Genomic DNA, 16417 nt, shown 5'->3' on the forward strand with positions numbered 1-16417 from the left:
CACACTTCTTTGTAGAATTTTCAAAGTGTACTATAACCTTGAGTTCATGTCTGCCCCCAGAGAAGTTTTCGTTAAAAAACATGTCAGAGGTGTGTTTGGGAGAAAAACAACTTCATCAGAGGCTTCGAGGAGATGTTTTCTAGGAAGCCTATGGGTCTGTGTGGGTTACTGTAACTATTCCACGTTTGTGCTTATTGTGCTTGAATGCAAATCATCCATTACAGAAATAAAGCAATTGTTATCCCTTAGTACGGTGTCTGGTCCGGTGGGAAAAAAGAGGAGAGAAATAACTGCGTGGAGTAAAGGACAGCGGAAGATGCAAAGCTGCTGTATATTGATCAAAGTCTGAATATTCACAGCTCTCTCCCCTTTAAGATTATATTCAAATTACTCTCAACAGATGCTCAATTAGCCTGCTACATGGGTACCACTTTAGAAACACAGAACAAGATTGATAATGGACATGTTCACTGTGAGTTAGCGTGAGTTACTGCACTGTACTAAACGGTAATGTTACTTTACCCTTATGCAAGATTTAGGACAGTATTTTGGGGGTCAACAACTATATACAGTATGAATAGGACAATATTACATCATTATGGTGATTTGGCCCAATTCTGTTTCTGTGACATCCTTGCAATGGCTCAGAGGCCTGTCGGATACCAAGAGCCATATGGAGTCTCTTTGCCACCCCTGATTTCTACTGCCACCTCATTCGGGACACACATTTCGTTAACACAATGAACCCTATTAAGCAAAACTGTAAGCTGACCTGCGCTTTGTAATGAGACAAAATCCAACCCATTTTGTTGACATATTGTTAGCATTAGTTGGGGTCCAGCTTGGATTTTGGTTGATTGGTCCAGTAATTTAAGAATTAAATTAATTGTTCTTAGAAATATTAAATTGCATTTGTATGTTTTTATATGCGCCATTTTATAGGCGGAAAAAAATGTTAGTTTAATGTTTATTAGGTCAGACAGTGCATGTTAATGAACTCACATGAGACTCACACGCTCTTTCACCCTGAAGTATTGTACGTGTTTATAGCGGCAGTGAAAAAAGAATTGAACCTGGGACTTTCTTGCATTGATGTATGAGTGTTGCGCCACCCACTTTTTCATAATATTATTTACTATTATCATTACGTAACACGTATGACTATGGAAGACGAATTGAGCGAGCAGGATTTGATATCTAAAATGCAGTTAAAAAGTGCATCCATTGGCCTGGTGTCATCACGGGCCATGGGTATGTACGACTGTGTATCATCAGCGTAACTGTGAAAGTTGACTCATTGTCTCCTGATGACTGATCCCAAGAGGGAGCATATAATCATTTGTGGACAGCACCAGAGGCCGCGATGTGTTTTAAACAAGTTAAAAGCATAGTGTGGTCTACTGTAATGAAGGCAGCACTCAGATCTATCAATAAATCAATCAATCAATCAATCAATCAATCAATCAATCAATCAATCAAATCAACAACCTAATTTAAACTAAAAAATCATTTAAAATCTTTAAAAGGGAACCATTGATTTGGAACCATGTCTGCCATATCGACGGATTATGAAGACACTTTCTCAACTGCAAATTCTAGCTCCAGGACATTTCTGGCTGTGAGAATTAGTACACAGGCCAGATTTACACACAAGCAGACATACGAATAGAGCTTTTGGAGAGAAGTAATAGCAGAGACTCAGAGGGGGAGGCTGTTGAGGTGTGAACATGAACATGACAGGCGTATGGACAAGAATAACCGGCCAATAAGTCCCTCTGTTCTTCATCTTGAGAATAGAATAGAGCAGATAACTTCACAGTGAATGCAAAAGGTTTGTTTAGAGCAGTGCAGTACATTTTAGAAAATGTTTCAAATATTATAAAAAAAACTTGTTGCAGGAAATTTTATTTAATTAATTTCTGACACAACACTGCAAGTTGGTATGAGGTTTACAAATTAACTTATATTTTCAGTTGGCTTTCTGAAGCATCAGATGTTCTCAAGTATGGCTCTATATGAGAACAATACGCCATTAGCCCTAATGTAAGGACAAAATAAGCTTCAGTCGGGAAAACTGAGTTTACATTAAATAGCACTGACCTTTCCAATTCCAATGGTGAAAGCGATCTCTAAAAATTAGAATTATGGGCGTTCTATTTAGCTGGGGGGAAATGTAAAAGAAGGTCAATGAATTATTTGAATGCTCATTATTGTTGTATCACAGAATGGTTTATATTATATAGGCCTATAGATGAAAAATGTATCTTATGCTGTGTACCCAAGCTTCCTTTCTTTTCTGTGAAGAAAATTACCATCTTTTCATCTTTTCTATATCCATGATAAGATCATGGATATAGGAAGACCTTCTGCACTATGCACCTATAGCACCATCTAGTGTTTTTTCTCGCTAATTACAGTCTAATTTTTTTTTGCTAATCACTTGCTCTCAAGAAAAATAAATTGTTTATTTGAATGGTCTGTTCCTCCACATTTTTGTCTGAATCCAGTGATAATCCCATCGATACCCTTTCCCCTTCAGGCTATCCATTTTATTTTGTTTTACTTCTGGCTAAACTACTCTCTAGTTTCCTGCCTGTGTTCCCATCATTATTATACTAATAATTCCTGGATGGGCGACGTGGCTGTATAAAGATAGTAAAGTAAAAGGTGTACTTCATTTTACTTTGATACTTTCCACCACTGACGAGGACCCAGAATGTACCCAGCAGCTCGTGAGCGCAGTGGAGCATCATGGGTATGTTGGGCGGAGGCTGGGGCCGCTGGGCTGGTCTGGGTTTGTTGACTGACTGGAGCTCGGCTGGACCTATCGTTCAATACGCTAGCTTTGCTTATTAAAACGCCTCAAACGTCCCAGCTGACGAAGTATCTGTAATGTGACTGGCGTCGTATTTATTCTCGGAGCCGCAAAGAGGATGTCATTGTGCAGTATTAACTAAGTTACAAGACTGGCGCTGAGATATTCGGCAAGTTACTAAAGTAAAGCTAAAGTGCAATGGGCAGTCTTGGCTTGACAGGAGTAGCTTAGCTTTGTAGCATGTCAGCAAAGTGTCGGTGACATTGATTGTACTAAATTAACACATGACCTCCGATCATCAATGGATAGTTGTCCGCCCTATTATGTATTTATGCTGTGATCTAAACAAACCTGTAGCCACATTGCTCGTCCTGTCTTCTCTACCGGTCTAGGCTAGCTGCAAGCTAGCTCATTGCATGGCTGGCTCGTCTTGCAAAGTAAGTGTTTTGATTAATTACTTTTGCAACATTCCCTATTGCGTGTCACTTTTTGAAAATACTGTTTGAAAATAACCAGTGCCTTGTTAAATGTTTAGCTATATCAATGCGCGTGAGGCTTACGCATAATTCACGTTCTTTACAGTCATTTAATTTGAGGATTCTTTAACCTAGACACGTTTAAGCTGCGTATATGGACATGCACTTGACGCATAACAACGTGCCTGTGACTGTATCATCTGTATTTTTGATGGGATTAGAGCCTACAGATATATTCTTAATTGTACTTGTGTAATACGCACAGGGAAGTGTTTTCTCTTCAGAAATAAAATCAGCCCAGTATCCCATATTTATACTTCAGGAACTTATGCAAGTTTACACATCACGGGCAATAGACCCGTATCCAAGTGATGTGTGTTTGAATTAAGGTTCCGCAGTGGTGATGGCCTCCCTGCCAGCCATGGACGCTGTCACTGGCACTTGTCCTGCAGTACATCAAAATGGGACTGCCCACAGGGGGCATCTTAACTCCAGCCGCGCTCCTGCCTCCACTGTGATGAGGGTGCATTTCTACCAAGGCATTCAGGAAGTAGCTGACTGCAGCCACCTCAGTTTTCCACCTGGAGACTATGTGGCTGAGGAGCTTTGTATTGATGCAGCCAAAGCATGCAGTAAGTACTCTGTGCGGCACAGCATAAAGAACCCTTATGTGTGTGTCAAGTCAAACATAGGGGATGTATGTCTTTCTTGTGATTATCATTTGGTCACAGTGAAGTCTTATCAATTGATAGCTTTCAGTGTTGTATTTTTTACTCTCAAATTGTCCTTAGTCTAGTTAAGTAAATACAATGGGGGAAATTGTGTTTCTTGCAGTGATGTGAAGTTCAAAGGGTATCTGTAATTTGTAATTAAAGTCAATTGTAATACAAGCTGAAGCATTCCTCCATGTTGTTGAAATGACATGTTATTTATGTGCTGATAAACCAAACACTGTTTTTTTAGCCTTTCAACGACCTTTTGTTCACCCAAAGCACACTAGACACACTTCTTCAAATGTGTCCTGAGGCTTTCTTGCAGACTATATGTATATGCCTTTTGGTAATTGTTCACTTGTGACAGCTATTTATATATGTTAACGATAATGTATTTTCAGTGTTGCCTAACCCTTTTTAATTGTATATTTCTTGTAGGTATATCACCTCTATACTGTAGCCTATTTGGTCTTTTTCGTGAGAACGACCAGTTATGGTTTGCACCAAACCATGTCTTTCACCTGGATGACAAGGCATCAGAAGATTTGTTTTTTAGAATAAGGTAGCACTCTACATAGATTTCCTGTACTTAGATTAGACATTTTATTTGCCTTACGATTTATTTGTTGCCAACAGATACTACTTTACTGGTTGGTACAGTAGTGGACCATCCCGGGCCTATCGATATGGGGTCACAAAGGGCTCTGAAAGCCCTGTACTTGATGACACTGTTATGTCGTACCTCTTTTTTCAGGTAAGGCACATTTTTGGTACCTGCTTATGAATGAAGAAAATTGAGCGTGTTTCTTGTTTGTTAATTGCAAGCTCGGTGATATTATCTTGAGCCAAATTTGTTGATGTCATTGAGCCTCTTCAGATGGAGGATCTTTGTTCATGTTGGTAACAAACAGGGTTCTCCTGAACTTTATTCATGAACATATAGCAGCAGTACTGGACAAACAAGATGGATTGTTTTAAGTGTTATAACATGTGCTAAGACCCCAAAAAATGTCGCCAACACAGAGCAGGGTTCACTGCTGACAAAAATAAATTCCAGGTTTATAGCTCAAGGTAGGTTTAACTCTTCAATAATGTCAAATAGCATTTGGCTTTATCAACTTTTTACACATCTTAAGGTATTATTTAGTGTATTGCAATAGGTATTGTGATACATATCGGATCGTGACAGAACTGGATCGTCCCAGCTCTAATATATATATAATACTATTTTAAGTAATATTATAACATTGACATATTCGTTGTTAATAAGGTGATAGTTACCAATGTGTCAACTTGAGAAAATGTAAACGTGATAACTGTTGTTATGTTTACATTTGTGTGTTTTGGAGTTCAGTAGAATCATAATAACTACTCCTATGACCATACGTATGGTATACTCAGATGGGGTAGATCAGTAACCCACCCCCACGGCCGCACGTGCTGTAGTCGGGCCATTACTGCCGCATAGTCTCATGAATGCTGGGATTCTTCACATTTAACACGTGTTCTCATAAGCACCACTGGTAATTTTCAGCGGAAGTGCATACTGTTTTCATGCTGGTTTGCATTTATAGTGTCTGTGATGTGTCATAATGGTAAGGCCTACTTGCATGTTTTTAGATTTGCATACAAATCTAGAAAGCTTGCGAGTATAACTGATCCCAGTTAGTTGGTCTGCATTGTGACCTAATGTGAACTTGAGGATTATGTGGAATTATACATGTATAGATCTCCCTTAGTGGCTCAGGAAAATCCTCAAAGGAAAACGTGGAATAATCTCTGCTTTTCACATTTAAAATAGTATAATATTGTAACAATATCCAAAATTATAGCGAAATGTCATGTTTTTAACCTCCCGGTAGTAGATAACTGTACAGTATTGTGGGTAAGTTAAAACTTGCTCTGATAATGCCCTGATTAGCACTTTCACTCCCCATACAGGGAACTTCTTCATGGCTGGTGCATTTAGACTTCAATTGTTGTATTGTTTCTGTGAGATTTACAGTTCAGTTAGTTCAGCTGTTAAATTTAACATTTGCACAAGGAGCTGTGAGAAGTCAGTAAAGGAAAACAATGCAATAATCTTTTGTTTCTTATTTCCTCCCAGTGGAGAAGTGACTTTGTGAAGGGTTTAATCAAAATCCCCTCCTCACATGAGACTCAAGAAGAGTGCCTTGGAATGGCTGTTCTAGACATGTCAAGGTTGGCTAAGGAGAGGCAGTTGTCACCTCTGGATATCTACCACTCCTCAAGGTGAGGCTGAAAAACATGCAAAGATTCTTAGAAGCAACATTGACATTTGACTTTTTTCCCTTATGTTTAGTTACAAGACATTTTTACCAAAGGAAATGAGAGCTCAAATTCAGGATTGCAACTTTGTTACGCGAAAGCGAATTCGTTTTCGCTTCAAGCGCTTTATTCAACAATTCAGCCAATGCCGCACAACAGTGCGGGACCTCAAACTCAAGTACCTGATCAGTATGGAGTCTCTGGACAAGGCCTTCTACACAGAGACATTCCAGGTCAGGGACGCATCCAGCGGACCGCTCAGCATCCTGGTGGCTGCTGACACTGGCATCCAGTGGTCTCGTGAGAAGGATTCGGAAAAGGTCTGAATTTGCAAACATAAAAAACAAATAAAACATGTATTTTTTATTTGAAATAAAAAATACATGTATAAAACATGTATTTGTTTTATACTTATAATAGTAAACAATCTATGCCTGTATCTTTAAATCTAAACAGAATACAAAGTCTCTCTTCAATGGCTTTTTTTGCAGGATGTGCAACTCTTGTGTGACTTCCCTGACATTGTTCACATCAGCATCCAACAATCGAACAAGGAAGGTTCAGCCGAAAGCAGGATAGTCACCATTAACAAACAAGATGGAAAGAGTCTGGTAAGGCCTTCTTTTAAACAAGTTGCTGTATAAACATGTTATTCCAATGATGAGGATTTTACTCCTCGAATAAGTTATGTGTTTTGTCACTTCGGACCAAGTTTTAATGCTTTCATCACCTGTTATTACGGCTGAAATGAATGCTGAGTGATTGCTGATGTTTTTAAAAGCAAGGCTTTTATGTGCTGCCAATGTTTAGCTGGTTTCTTTGTTAAATTGTAAAATAATGAAAAATAATGAATCTTAATCTAGAGTTTTGCCGTATCGCAGCAATCTTCAAATGTTGCATGGTTTGAGAAAACGTGATAGTTACTCTGTTACCGCCTTCTTCTGATCATATAGTATATAGACTCTCGAATTCAAGTACAAACTCGGTACAAGTACAAACTTCAAGCACTAACCATAGTCGTGATCTCATTTGTTTTAAGGAGCTGGAGTTCCAAAGTTTGGCCAGAGCCTTGTCATTTGTGTCTCTTGTGGATGGTTACTATCGCCTGATCACAGATGCTCATCACTACCTTTGCAAAGAAGTGGCACCTCCAAGTCTTCTAGAGGCCATTTCCTCACGTTGTCATGGCCCCATCAGGTGAGTAACATTTATTATACCAGCAATATTTTCCCAAACTTACGATTAAAGGTTATTTAGCTGTTGTTTTTTTCTATATAATGTGTTGTTTTTTACGTTACAGTATTGAGTTTGCCATTAACCGACTGCAAAAATCCGGAAATATACATGGACTGTTTATTTTGCGAAGGAGCCCAAAGGATTTCAACAAGTATTTTCTAACATTTCCTGTCAAGGTATTCAAGAAATCCCACATCATTAATTTTGTGATAAAGAAACTTATAAAAGCACTTGAACATATATTTGCATATATTAACATGTCCTGTTTTTTCTGACTAGGTTTTTGATGCTATAGATTACAAGCACTGTCAAATAACAAAGTCTGTTCATGGGGAATTAAATCTAAGTGGCACCAAAAGACATTTTTGCAGTCTGCAGGACCTTCTCAAATGCTACCAAAAGGAAACTGTACGATCTGATAGTGTAATTTTCCAGTTCAGCCAATGCTGTCCTCCTAAACCCAAAGGTAGGCCTGCGCATGCATAATCACTAATATCTTGCATCCTGTCTTTTTTTATACTGTAAATTAGTCACATATCTATTAATCCTGACACTGCTTTTGCTTGTACACGACAGAAATGACCTGCCTCCTCGTGTGTAGGAGCAACAAGGGTTCAGAAGTGCCTCTGTCACCATCATTGCTTCGACGGAACGTCAATCAAATGGTGTTTCACAAAATCAGAAAAGAAGATCTGGAATTTGTATGTTATTTTTTTGTTCATCTTAATTTTGATGTTGGTAGGAGTCAGGGTTTACTAAGCAGTTTAGAATGAAATTAGAAAAAATAAAATGTTATGTTTTAATTGTTTTATTTATTGACATATCATGCTTCCTAGTTAAATAAAGTTTCTCTTTTCTTTCCAGGTGGAGAGTCTCGGTCAAGGGACATTCACCAAAATTTTTAAAGGTGTACGAAAAGAGTTGGGAGACTATGGTCACGTTCACCAAACTGAAGTTGTGATGAAGGTCCTTGACCAGAATCACAGAAATTACTCAGAGGTTAGTTTACGATATGCACAGCTTTTAAAGAGATTCTCAGTGGGTCTATCCTGGTTCAATAAAGGTCAATAAATACATTCATATAAACAGAGAATAAGTAAATGTGATAAGTTCCCATTTAAATAATTAATTTGTTTTATATTTTGTAATGTATGTGTTTGCTCTTTTAGGCTTTCTTTGAGGCAGCCAGCATGATGAGCCAGTTATCCCATAAACACCTGATTCTCAACTATGGAGTGTGTGTTTGTGTAGAAGAGAGTAAGTGGCTACTTTGAACTCAAATGATTAACATTATCAAGGCTTTTTTGCAATGAAAATTCAGGTCTCTTACAGATACAGTTACATGTTTTACCCTAATAAAGCTGTATTATTCATTTCAGTACCATGATCGGCTTTTGCTGTTTGATGCGGTTTACTGATGTCCAGTGTTTTAACCCAAGCATTTTCAAGTTTGAATGCAAGTGTACTAATTATTATGTTTCTTTGTTTTTCTATTCACTAGATATTATGGTGCAGGAGTGTGTGAAACATGGGTCCCTGGACACTTACTTGAAAAAGAACAAGAACTCTATCAACATTCTGTGGAAACTGGAAGTTGCCAAACAGTTGGCTTGGGCAATGCATTTTCTGGTAGGAGTTTTTTTTTTTTTGCTGCGGTTTTGGTGCTGCAATTTCTTCTAGACTGTGATGCAATTTTTGTTTTGCAGGAGGAAAAGCATCTTGTTCATGGAAATGTCTGTGCAAAAAATGTGTTATTGATCAGAGAAGAAGACCGAAGAGTAGGGAATCCTCCCTTCGTCAAACTGAGTGATCCAGGCATCAGTGTCACAGTTTTACCTAAAGAGAGTACGTTGTTTGAGCTCTCAATTTTAATAATTTGTCTTGTTCACATGAAATTGAAAACATCTATTTACAAAGACACTTGTCACTACTCAACTTCTCAGTGAAAGTTTGTGATCTTCTAGTCCTTCTAGAGCGCATTCCCTGGATTCCTCCAGAGTGTATTGAAGACCCTGCCAACCTGAGCCTAGCTGCTGACAAATGGGGATTTGGTACCACTTTGTGGGAGATCTGCAGCAATGGAGAGAAACCTTTAGCCACACTGGACAACTGTAAAGTAAGGAAGTCGCAAGTTGCTTGTCTTTCAAAGGCAAAAGGCATTTCTGCTCAAATACTTACTATTTAGAACAAACCTACCTCTTTTACCTCTGTTTAATTGTGCTCAGTTCTTCACCTTTTGATTTGGCAGAAATGTGCACACTTTTTGTACACAAGTCATTATTTTGGTTTTGGTCTTTTTTTAGTCTTGCATTTCTGGTTGGTCCATCCTGTAATTATTTTTTTTAGTGAACAGATTTGCTCAAGTTCTTAGTTATAAATATTAAGAATGTGAAGTGGAAGACACTGTATGATCATCTAAAATCTTTATAAACGATTTACACTTTTTGTGTTCATCCCATTTTACAGGAAATCTTGGTCTTCGCAAGTCAGTTTGTTCTTGTATCTTAATAGAAGTTGTCTAACAGTGTTAACACACCTCATGTGTGCTTTGTGTTAATGCAGAAAAGACTGTTTTATCAAGATTGTCATCAACTTCCTGCTCCTAAGTGGACTGAACTGGCAAATCTGATTACAAACTGCATGGACTACGAGCCAAACTTTAGACCCACATTTCGTGCTGTGATCCGCGATCTTCACAGCCTCTTCACACCGGGTAAATGTATAGCCAAAGAAACACCACAGATCTTGACCAAGAATATACAGTCTCTTTGTACCTCATAGTCATTATTGCTACGCTTTTTCTTCAGACTATGAGTTAATAGTAGAGAGTGACATCCTGCCAAACCGGACAGGGACTACAGGGTGGGCAACTGGAGGTTTGGACAGTCAAGAGCCATCACAGTTTGAAGAGCGACATCTCATTTTCTTGCAACAGTTGGGAAAGGTGTGTCCTCAAGTGTTTAAAATAGCTCACGTTAGCTTGTAATGTTATAGTCAATTTCAACAAATTATCATTGGCCTATATATGAAACAGATGTAGTAATGGAGCAAATGTATTGATTTATATCTTTTTACCCAGGGAAACTTTGGGAGTGTGGAAATGTGTCGCTATGACCCACTGCAGGACAACACAGGAGAAGTGGTTGCTGTAAAGAAACTACAGCATAGCACTGCCGAACACATGCGAGACTTTGAGCGAGAGATTGAGATCCTCCGGTCTTTGCAACATGAAAACATTGTCAAATATAAAGGAGTCTGTTATAGTGCAGGTGAGATTGGTCTGGGGAATGTTCTGCGGGCAGAAACATCACATAATGGGTTTCATTCACATTAGTTGCAACATCCTACTTATACTTTTGCACAGAGAGGGAGCGGAGCCAAGTCATTTTCAGTTGGGATTGTCAAATGCACATGACTCAATATAAATAGTAGCTTATACACATCTCCAACTGCAATAACTGGCACAAAGTTTTTTTTCTATCACACAGGCGTATATATATCCTTAGCGATCAATAATGTAATTCGGATTGTCATGAAAAGTGTCATCTATGTTTATAACTGGATGTAATGCACCTGCATATAGTCTCATCTGATGTGTCTGTTATTCCCAATTAGTATGAAGATCGTCTAGTTGTCAAAGTTGTTTTTTTGATGCGTTGATTTTTGTTTTTTAGGGCGACGAAATCTTCACCTCATTATGGAATATCTGCCTTTTGGAAGCCTTCGAGACTACCTCATAAAAAACAAGGAGAGGATTGACCACAAACAGCTTTTGCTTTATGCATCTCAGATCTGCAAGGTTTTGCAGTTTTAATGTTTTTCCTCACACCTAAGACGGTTTGCTGCTGGGGCTCACACTGTTTATCATTTGGTCTGCAGGGTATGGAGTACTTGTCAAGTAAACGTTACATCCACAGAGACTTGGCTACACGAAACATTCTTGTGGAGAGTGAGCTTAGAGTGAAAATTGGAGATTTTGGACTTACCAAAGTTTTACCTCAGGACAAAGAGTACTATATGGTGAAAGAACCAGGAGAAAGTCCAATTTTTTGGTCAGTTCTTTTTTTCCTACTAACTCGATATTTGCCTTTTTACACTTATAAGTCATGTATATCTGATATATTTTGTCTTTTAACAGGTATGCGCCCGAGTCTTTGACTGATAGTAAATTCTCAGTGGCATCAGACATCTGGAGTTTTGGAGTGGTACTTTATGAACTCTTTACGCACAACGACAAAAATTGCAGTCCTCCTGCTGTATGTGCCTTACCTTACCTTTTTACACATAAGTTCGAATTTTATCTTATCTTTCATCAGCTATCTAAATCTAATCACATTTTAAAACCTCTTCTTAGGTTTTTATGTCAATGATGGGTAATGACAAGCAGGGGCAACTGATTGTGTACCATCTTTATGAGCTTCTCAAGTCTGGCAGCAGGCTACCACAACCTTCAGGAAGTCCCACAGAGGTACCGTATGACCAACAATTTGTCCATTTTAAAAATGTATACACACATTAATACCGTTTTTGTCTGTTCTTGTTGGTTCGTACTTAGATGTGGGAAATCATGGAGGAGTGTTGGGACAACGATCCTGGTTTGAGGCCGTCTTTTAATGAGCTGGCCTTGCGCGTGGACCTATTTAGGGACAGTAACATGTTTTAAATAGAAGATCACCATTGTGCCCTGCTCATCTTTAATGTAGATGCTATTGACATTAATGTGGCAACCAGACTAAAGCTAAACCACAGTCCTTATTAAGAGATGTGCATCTGTGTGTGGACAAGACTAGGACCAGATACTACTGCCATGGTGCCTTCGAGCAAGGTACTCAACTTTTTGATAACTGCCTAGTGCCCTGCACCAAAAAGTGGCTTGATCAAGTCAAAGTGGCTAAAGAAGCGCAATGTCGTTCAGTGAACTCCCTTGGATACAAGGACAATTTGAGGCTGTGAATAGTGGAATTCCAGGCATAAAGCTAGAGATGATTGTATCAAACAAGTTTTGAGTGAAAGTATGTATGTAGCTGGTACAATAGATGTGTGTGTTATATGAGGGAGACATTGATAAGCTAGCTGGGCTAGCTAAGCCAATCCCTATAAATGGACTATCAGTGTTTCTGTGGGTAAATATTGCATTTTGTGTACATAATATGCCAATTTATAATTTTATAAAATGAAAAGAAGGTAAAATTTATATTTGTATAGAGATATATTACTCAATACCAAATATGATGTAAAAAGATATATATTTGTTTTATGTTGTTGTTTTTTATGTGAACCCAAATACAATGTTAATTACCCTTTGGTAATTCTTCACTGGCATAAACAATAATGTGGGAGTACTTTGTTTCTATGTTGCTTTAAGCTTATCCAAACATTTTAAACTCCTTGGCATTTAGTTGCATGGTTTTGTAATAGTTTACACGCAAGGAAATGGTAAAAGTGAAGCTACTCAATTCATTTACGCTTAGATGTTGAAGTTGATACCAAATCCGTTGTAAGGCTATTTAAGTGATGAATGACAGGTGGGTTGAGTAGCCAAAATATTTACTCAGGTAAGAGTAACGTTTCTTTTAAGTCATTTTACACAAGTACACGTAAAAAGTCTCAAATAAATGCTCGAGTAAAAGTTTAAAAGTAGCCTACTTGAACAAAATGTTACTTGAGTAGGCTACTGTAAGTGCTGAGTTACTGTTAAGTGTAAAAGTGACAAAAGTTGTGATCATAGAGAATCCTACTATTTCCAAAGAAATTGCCATTAAAATTATATATTTCTGAAGAAAAAGCACAAAACACAACAAACTACATATTGTAGGTCGACATGAAGCTTTAGTAACTTTAAAATTCACTCACACTAGTTTTACTCAAGTAAGAGAAAAGGTATTTCATTGCATCACTAAAGTAGAAGTAAAAACGTACTGAATTATATAACTAATAAGTACCGTTTCTTCTAAAAATTACTCAAGTACTTGAGTTAATTTACCTGTACTACCCACTGACAGTAGATTGACTACAATGCCCTGACCCTGCTGAATACGTGTGAAGGCAAATCGTTTTCCACATTCAAGAAGGACACGATCCATGATCCATGTTGGATTATTCAAAACATATAATTAACTCACAATGCAGATTATTTTTTTTTACTTTCAAAACTTGGATGAAAACTGTTTAGTGGGATATAAATAATGGATATACCTACTTTATTTTGAAATACGGATGCTCCAGCCTTTCATTGGTTAACTTCTGTGGCTGTGCTGCTAGTTGACTGACCGGTCAAAGTGAAGTGATCTGTGGTGTGGCCATGGTGTGACCGTGTGTGTGACAATAACAGATGCGCGCGTGGCTGAGTTCTGCGTTTGGCCCATAGACGGTGGGCCGCACCCACTATGCACGAAGCTGGCAGTTTGTTTTTTTCCCAGGCCTTTAAGCTCCTAATGTCCCATTGGAGTTTTAATGTGGCAAACCGGAATTAGGAGCAATAATAACGCGACATAAACTATTATAAGGTAGGAACGGAATTCATTTCATGCAATTTTAGGATTAAAATTATATGATGTTTTGTTGTTATTAATATTTTTTAATTATATTATTATTATTTTATTTTATTTATTTATTTTATTATTGTTGTTGTTATTATTGTTATGTTTTATAAAATAATAGACATATGCCATTGCCTACCATGAACAGCCTATGCTTCTATTCCAGAGTTGAGGTTGTGCTTTTTGCATGCTTATTTCCATGTGCCATTATCAGCTTGGTGCTGCTACTATGTTGTATGGCAGCTGAAGAAGTACAGCTGATCCAAACCACGATGGAGAGGAAGAGAAGCCATGTTCCAGACGGTGGATATGGCTGGGTCGTGGTCCTGTCAGCCTTTTGGGTCATGGGCCTGACCGCTGCTGTTCTTAAGAACTATGGCCTCTTCTTTCTGGACATCCAGGCTCACTTTAGCGTTCAGCACAGCACAACATCCTGGGTCACTTCCACAACAATTGCCATGTTTCACCTCGGAGGTAAAGACTGAGTTAAATTGCAGCTTTAGCGACCTATGTGTTTGACTAACGCTGAGTATATTTTGTGAATTGTGTTTCAGCTCCAGCTGCCAGTGCACTGACCTTGCTGTTTTCTCAGAGAGTGGTCATCATAATTGGAGGTCTTCTCTGCACTTCGGGGATGTTACTGGCATCTTTAGAGCTCAGCCTGCCATGTCTCTACCTCACCATGGGCTTGCTGCAAGGTACAGCTAACCAAGCAGAAGAACAACACTATAAATGAAATAGCCTACCTGTGACACATGATTATTTTCTTTTCTCTTCTCAGGTACCGGTATTTCCTTTTCTTGGATCCCCGCCAGTAGCATGGTCAGCCATTACTTTGAGCGCTGGCGTCCCATTGCCTATGCTATCGCCAGTTCAGGAGAGTGTGTCTTTGCAATCATTTTCAGCCCATTTTTCCAGTGGCTCATTGAAACATACAGCTGGCGGGGGGCATTGCTGATAATAGGAGGCCTTCAGCTTAACATTTGTGCTTGTGGCGCCCTAATGAGACCTCTGAAGTTCACACCGGATCAAAGCGGCACAGACCATGTCCCGGCTTTGCTCCAACCAAAAAGGAGAATGTTCCATTGCGCCCTACTAAAAAAACCTGAACTCATCCTTTACATCATGTTTGCCATATTGGCTGCAGCTGGCATGTTCATCCCACCTTTATATCTAGTCCCTTTTGCAAACAGTTTAGGACTGCGTAATTACTGGCCAGCGTCTATCCTGTCTTTTGTGGCCCTGGCTGATTTGTTGGGCAGGTTACTCTGTGGATGGTTAGCCAACACAAGGCTGTTCAGAAACCTGCAACTGCTCACTATGGTAGTCTCTTTGCTTGGTGTGGTGCTAATGTTGCTACCCACTTGCAATAACTACTGGGCTATACTTGCCTTGTCTTGGCTCTATGGCTTTCTGTTTGGATGTGTTGTGGCCATCCACATCACTTCCATTGTGGACATTGTAAGCCTAGAAGAATTTGACAGTGGTCTTGGACTCTTTATGCTTTTCAGAAGTACTGGAGGATTTGTCGGCCCCCCTTTGGCAGGTTTGTATGTACTGATAATACTATCATGTATTTGTTTCAGCTTTGGCTCATTCTGATAGTTTTGTCTATTGCAGGTTTTTTGGTGGATCAGACAGGGAACTACAGTGCTGCCTTTTACCTGTCCGGATTGTGCCTAATCTCTTCTGCTGCCTTTATTATTCTGGTGGACTGCTTTGTTCAGAAAAGAGAAGCTACTCAGACAGACGTTGAGAAGTAAATTAACTCATCATTCAACCAAAGGTCACAAGAAGCAAATGCGACACAGAACAATTTATTACGGAACAAAAGTACCCAATGACCTTCGTCGCCATAGCTGCTGAATGTGAGATGAACCAGCTGTTGTCTGTGTGAGTATTATCTTCATTGTGGAGAACAATGAAGACAATATAAACCTCTTTAAACATGGGAAACTATTTGGTCGTTCCAATGTATAACTTCAATGGCATTATTAATTACCTAAGGTTTAAGCATTGATGTTTTGTTGCGTTATATTTAGGCCTTCACCACAAATAGGTCTGCAGAGCACCTTCTGAAACCAGTACCAGCGGAATGAAAACGTGTTCAGTCAGGAGGAATTGGTGTTATGTGCTGAACATACTGCTCAAGGGGTAAGGAGCAGTTAGTTTGTATGGGAATAAAATGTTTGCAGCTATTGGAGACAAATGTGTGTATTGAAATATTAGCCTTTTTACGCTCAGAAGCTTCAGCAGTTTTTATTCTGTTTAGCTATTTTCTTATTTGTTAAGCGGAACTAAACTCTCGGTGTCCATGATGGATACTCAATTTGAAGTTTTCTGTTTCTA

General features: G+C 38.8%; 2 protein-coding genes across 2 annotated transcripts; both read left to right on the forward strand.

Moving 5' to 3' along the window:
- Positions 1-2761: 2761 nt before the first annotated feature.
- jak2b (Janus kinase 2b) lies at positions 2762-12802 on the forward strand. The gene is made up of 24 exons (XM_079571386.1): positions 2762-3252; positions 3681-3923; positions 4443-4566; positions 4641-4758; positions 6112-6257; positions 6328-6613; positions 6785-6904; positions 7333-7490; positions 7594-7705; positions 7809-7995; positions 8106-8230; positions 8394-8528; positions 8699-8786; positions 9031-9158; positions 9236-9374; positions 9494-9645; positions 10092-10242; positions 10337-10473; positions 10609-10798; positions 11204-11328; positions 11409-11581; positions 11668-11785; positions 11884-11997; positions 12085-12802. The coding sequence occupies exons 2-24, from the start codon at positions 3695-3697 to the stop codon at positions 12190-12192; spliced, it is 3363 nt and encodes a 1120-aa protein (XP_079427512.1). The 5' UTR covers positions 2762-3252; positions 3681-3694; the 3' UTR covers positions 12193-12802.
- A 1149-nt stretch (positions 12803-13951) lies between these two features.
- Positions 13952-15986, forward strand: LOC306969520 (monocarboxylate transporter 13). The gene is made up of 5 exons (XM_079565156.1): positions 13952-14035; positions 14283-14542; positions 14623-14766; positions 15580-15614; positions 15689-15986. Exons 2-5 carry the CDS (start codon positions 14305-14307, stop codon positions 15749-15751), a joined length of 480 nt encoding a protein of 159 aa, XP_079421282.1. The 5' UTR covers positions 13952-14035; positions 14283-14304; the 3' UTR covers positions 15752-15986.
- The last annotated feature ends 431 nt before the right edge of the window (positions 15987-16417 follow it).

This window comes from Gobius niger, assembly GCF_951799975.1.
Source record: "Gobius niger genome assembly, chromosome: 1".
Classification (NCBI taxonomy): domain Eukaryota; kingdom Metazoa; phylum Chordata; class Actinopteri; order Gobiiformes; family Gobiidae; genus Gobius; species Gobius niger.

What these genes read in the sequence shown, in the direction of transcription:
- jak2b (XM_079571386.1), top strand. Translation starts at nt 3,695, where the DNA reads ATGGCCTCCCTGCCAGCCATGGACGCTGTCACTGGCACTTGTCCTGCA. An exon ending in AGGAGTCTGTTATAGTGCAG is followed by an intron (nt 10,799 to 11,203) that starts GTGAGATTGGTC and finishes TTTGTTTTTTAG; the next exon opens with GGCGACGAAATCTTCACCTC. An exon ending in ATGCATCTCAGATCTGCAAG is followed by an intron (nt 11,329 to 11,408) that starts GTTTTGCAGTTT and finishes TTTGGTCTGCAG; the next exon opens with GGTATGGAGTACTTGTCAAG.
- LOC306969520 (XM_079565156.1), top strand. Translation starts at nt 14,305, where the DNA reads ATGGCAGCTGAAGAAGTACAGCTGATCCAAACCACGATGGAGAGGAAG. An exon ending in TGCCATGTTTCACCTCGGAG is followed by an intron (nt 14,543 to 14,622) that starts GTAAAGACTGAG and finishes ATTGTGTTTCAG; the next exon opens with CTCCAGCTGCCAGTGCACTG. An exon ending in TGTCGGCCCCCCTTTGGCAG is followed by an intron (nt 15,615 to 15,688) that starts GTTTGTATGTAC and finishes TGTCTATTGCAG; the next exon opens with GTTTTTTGGTGGATCAGACA.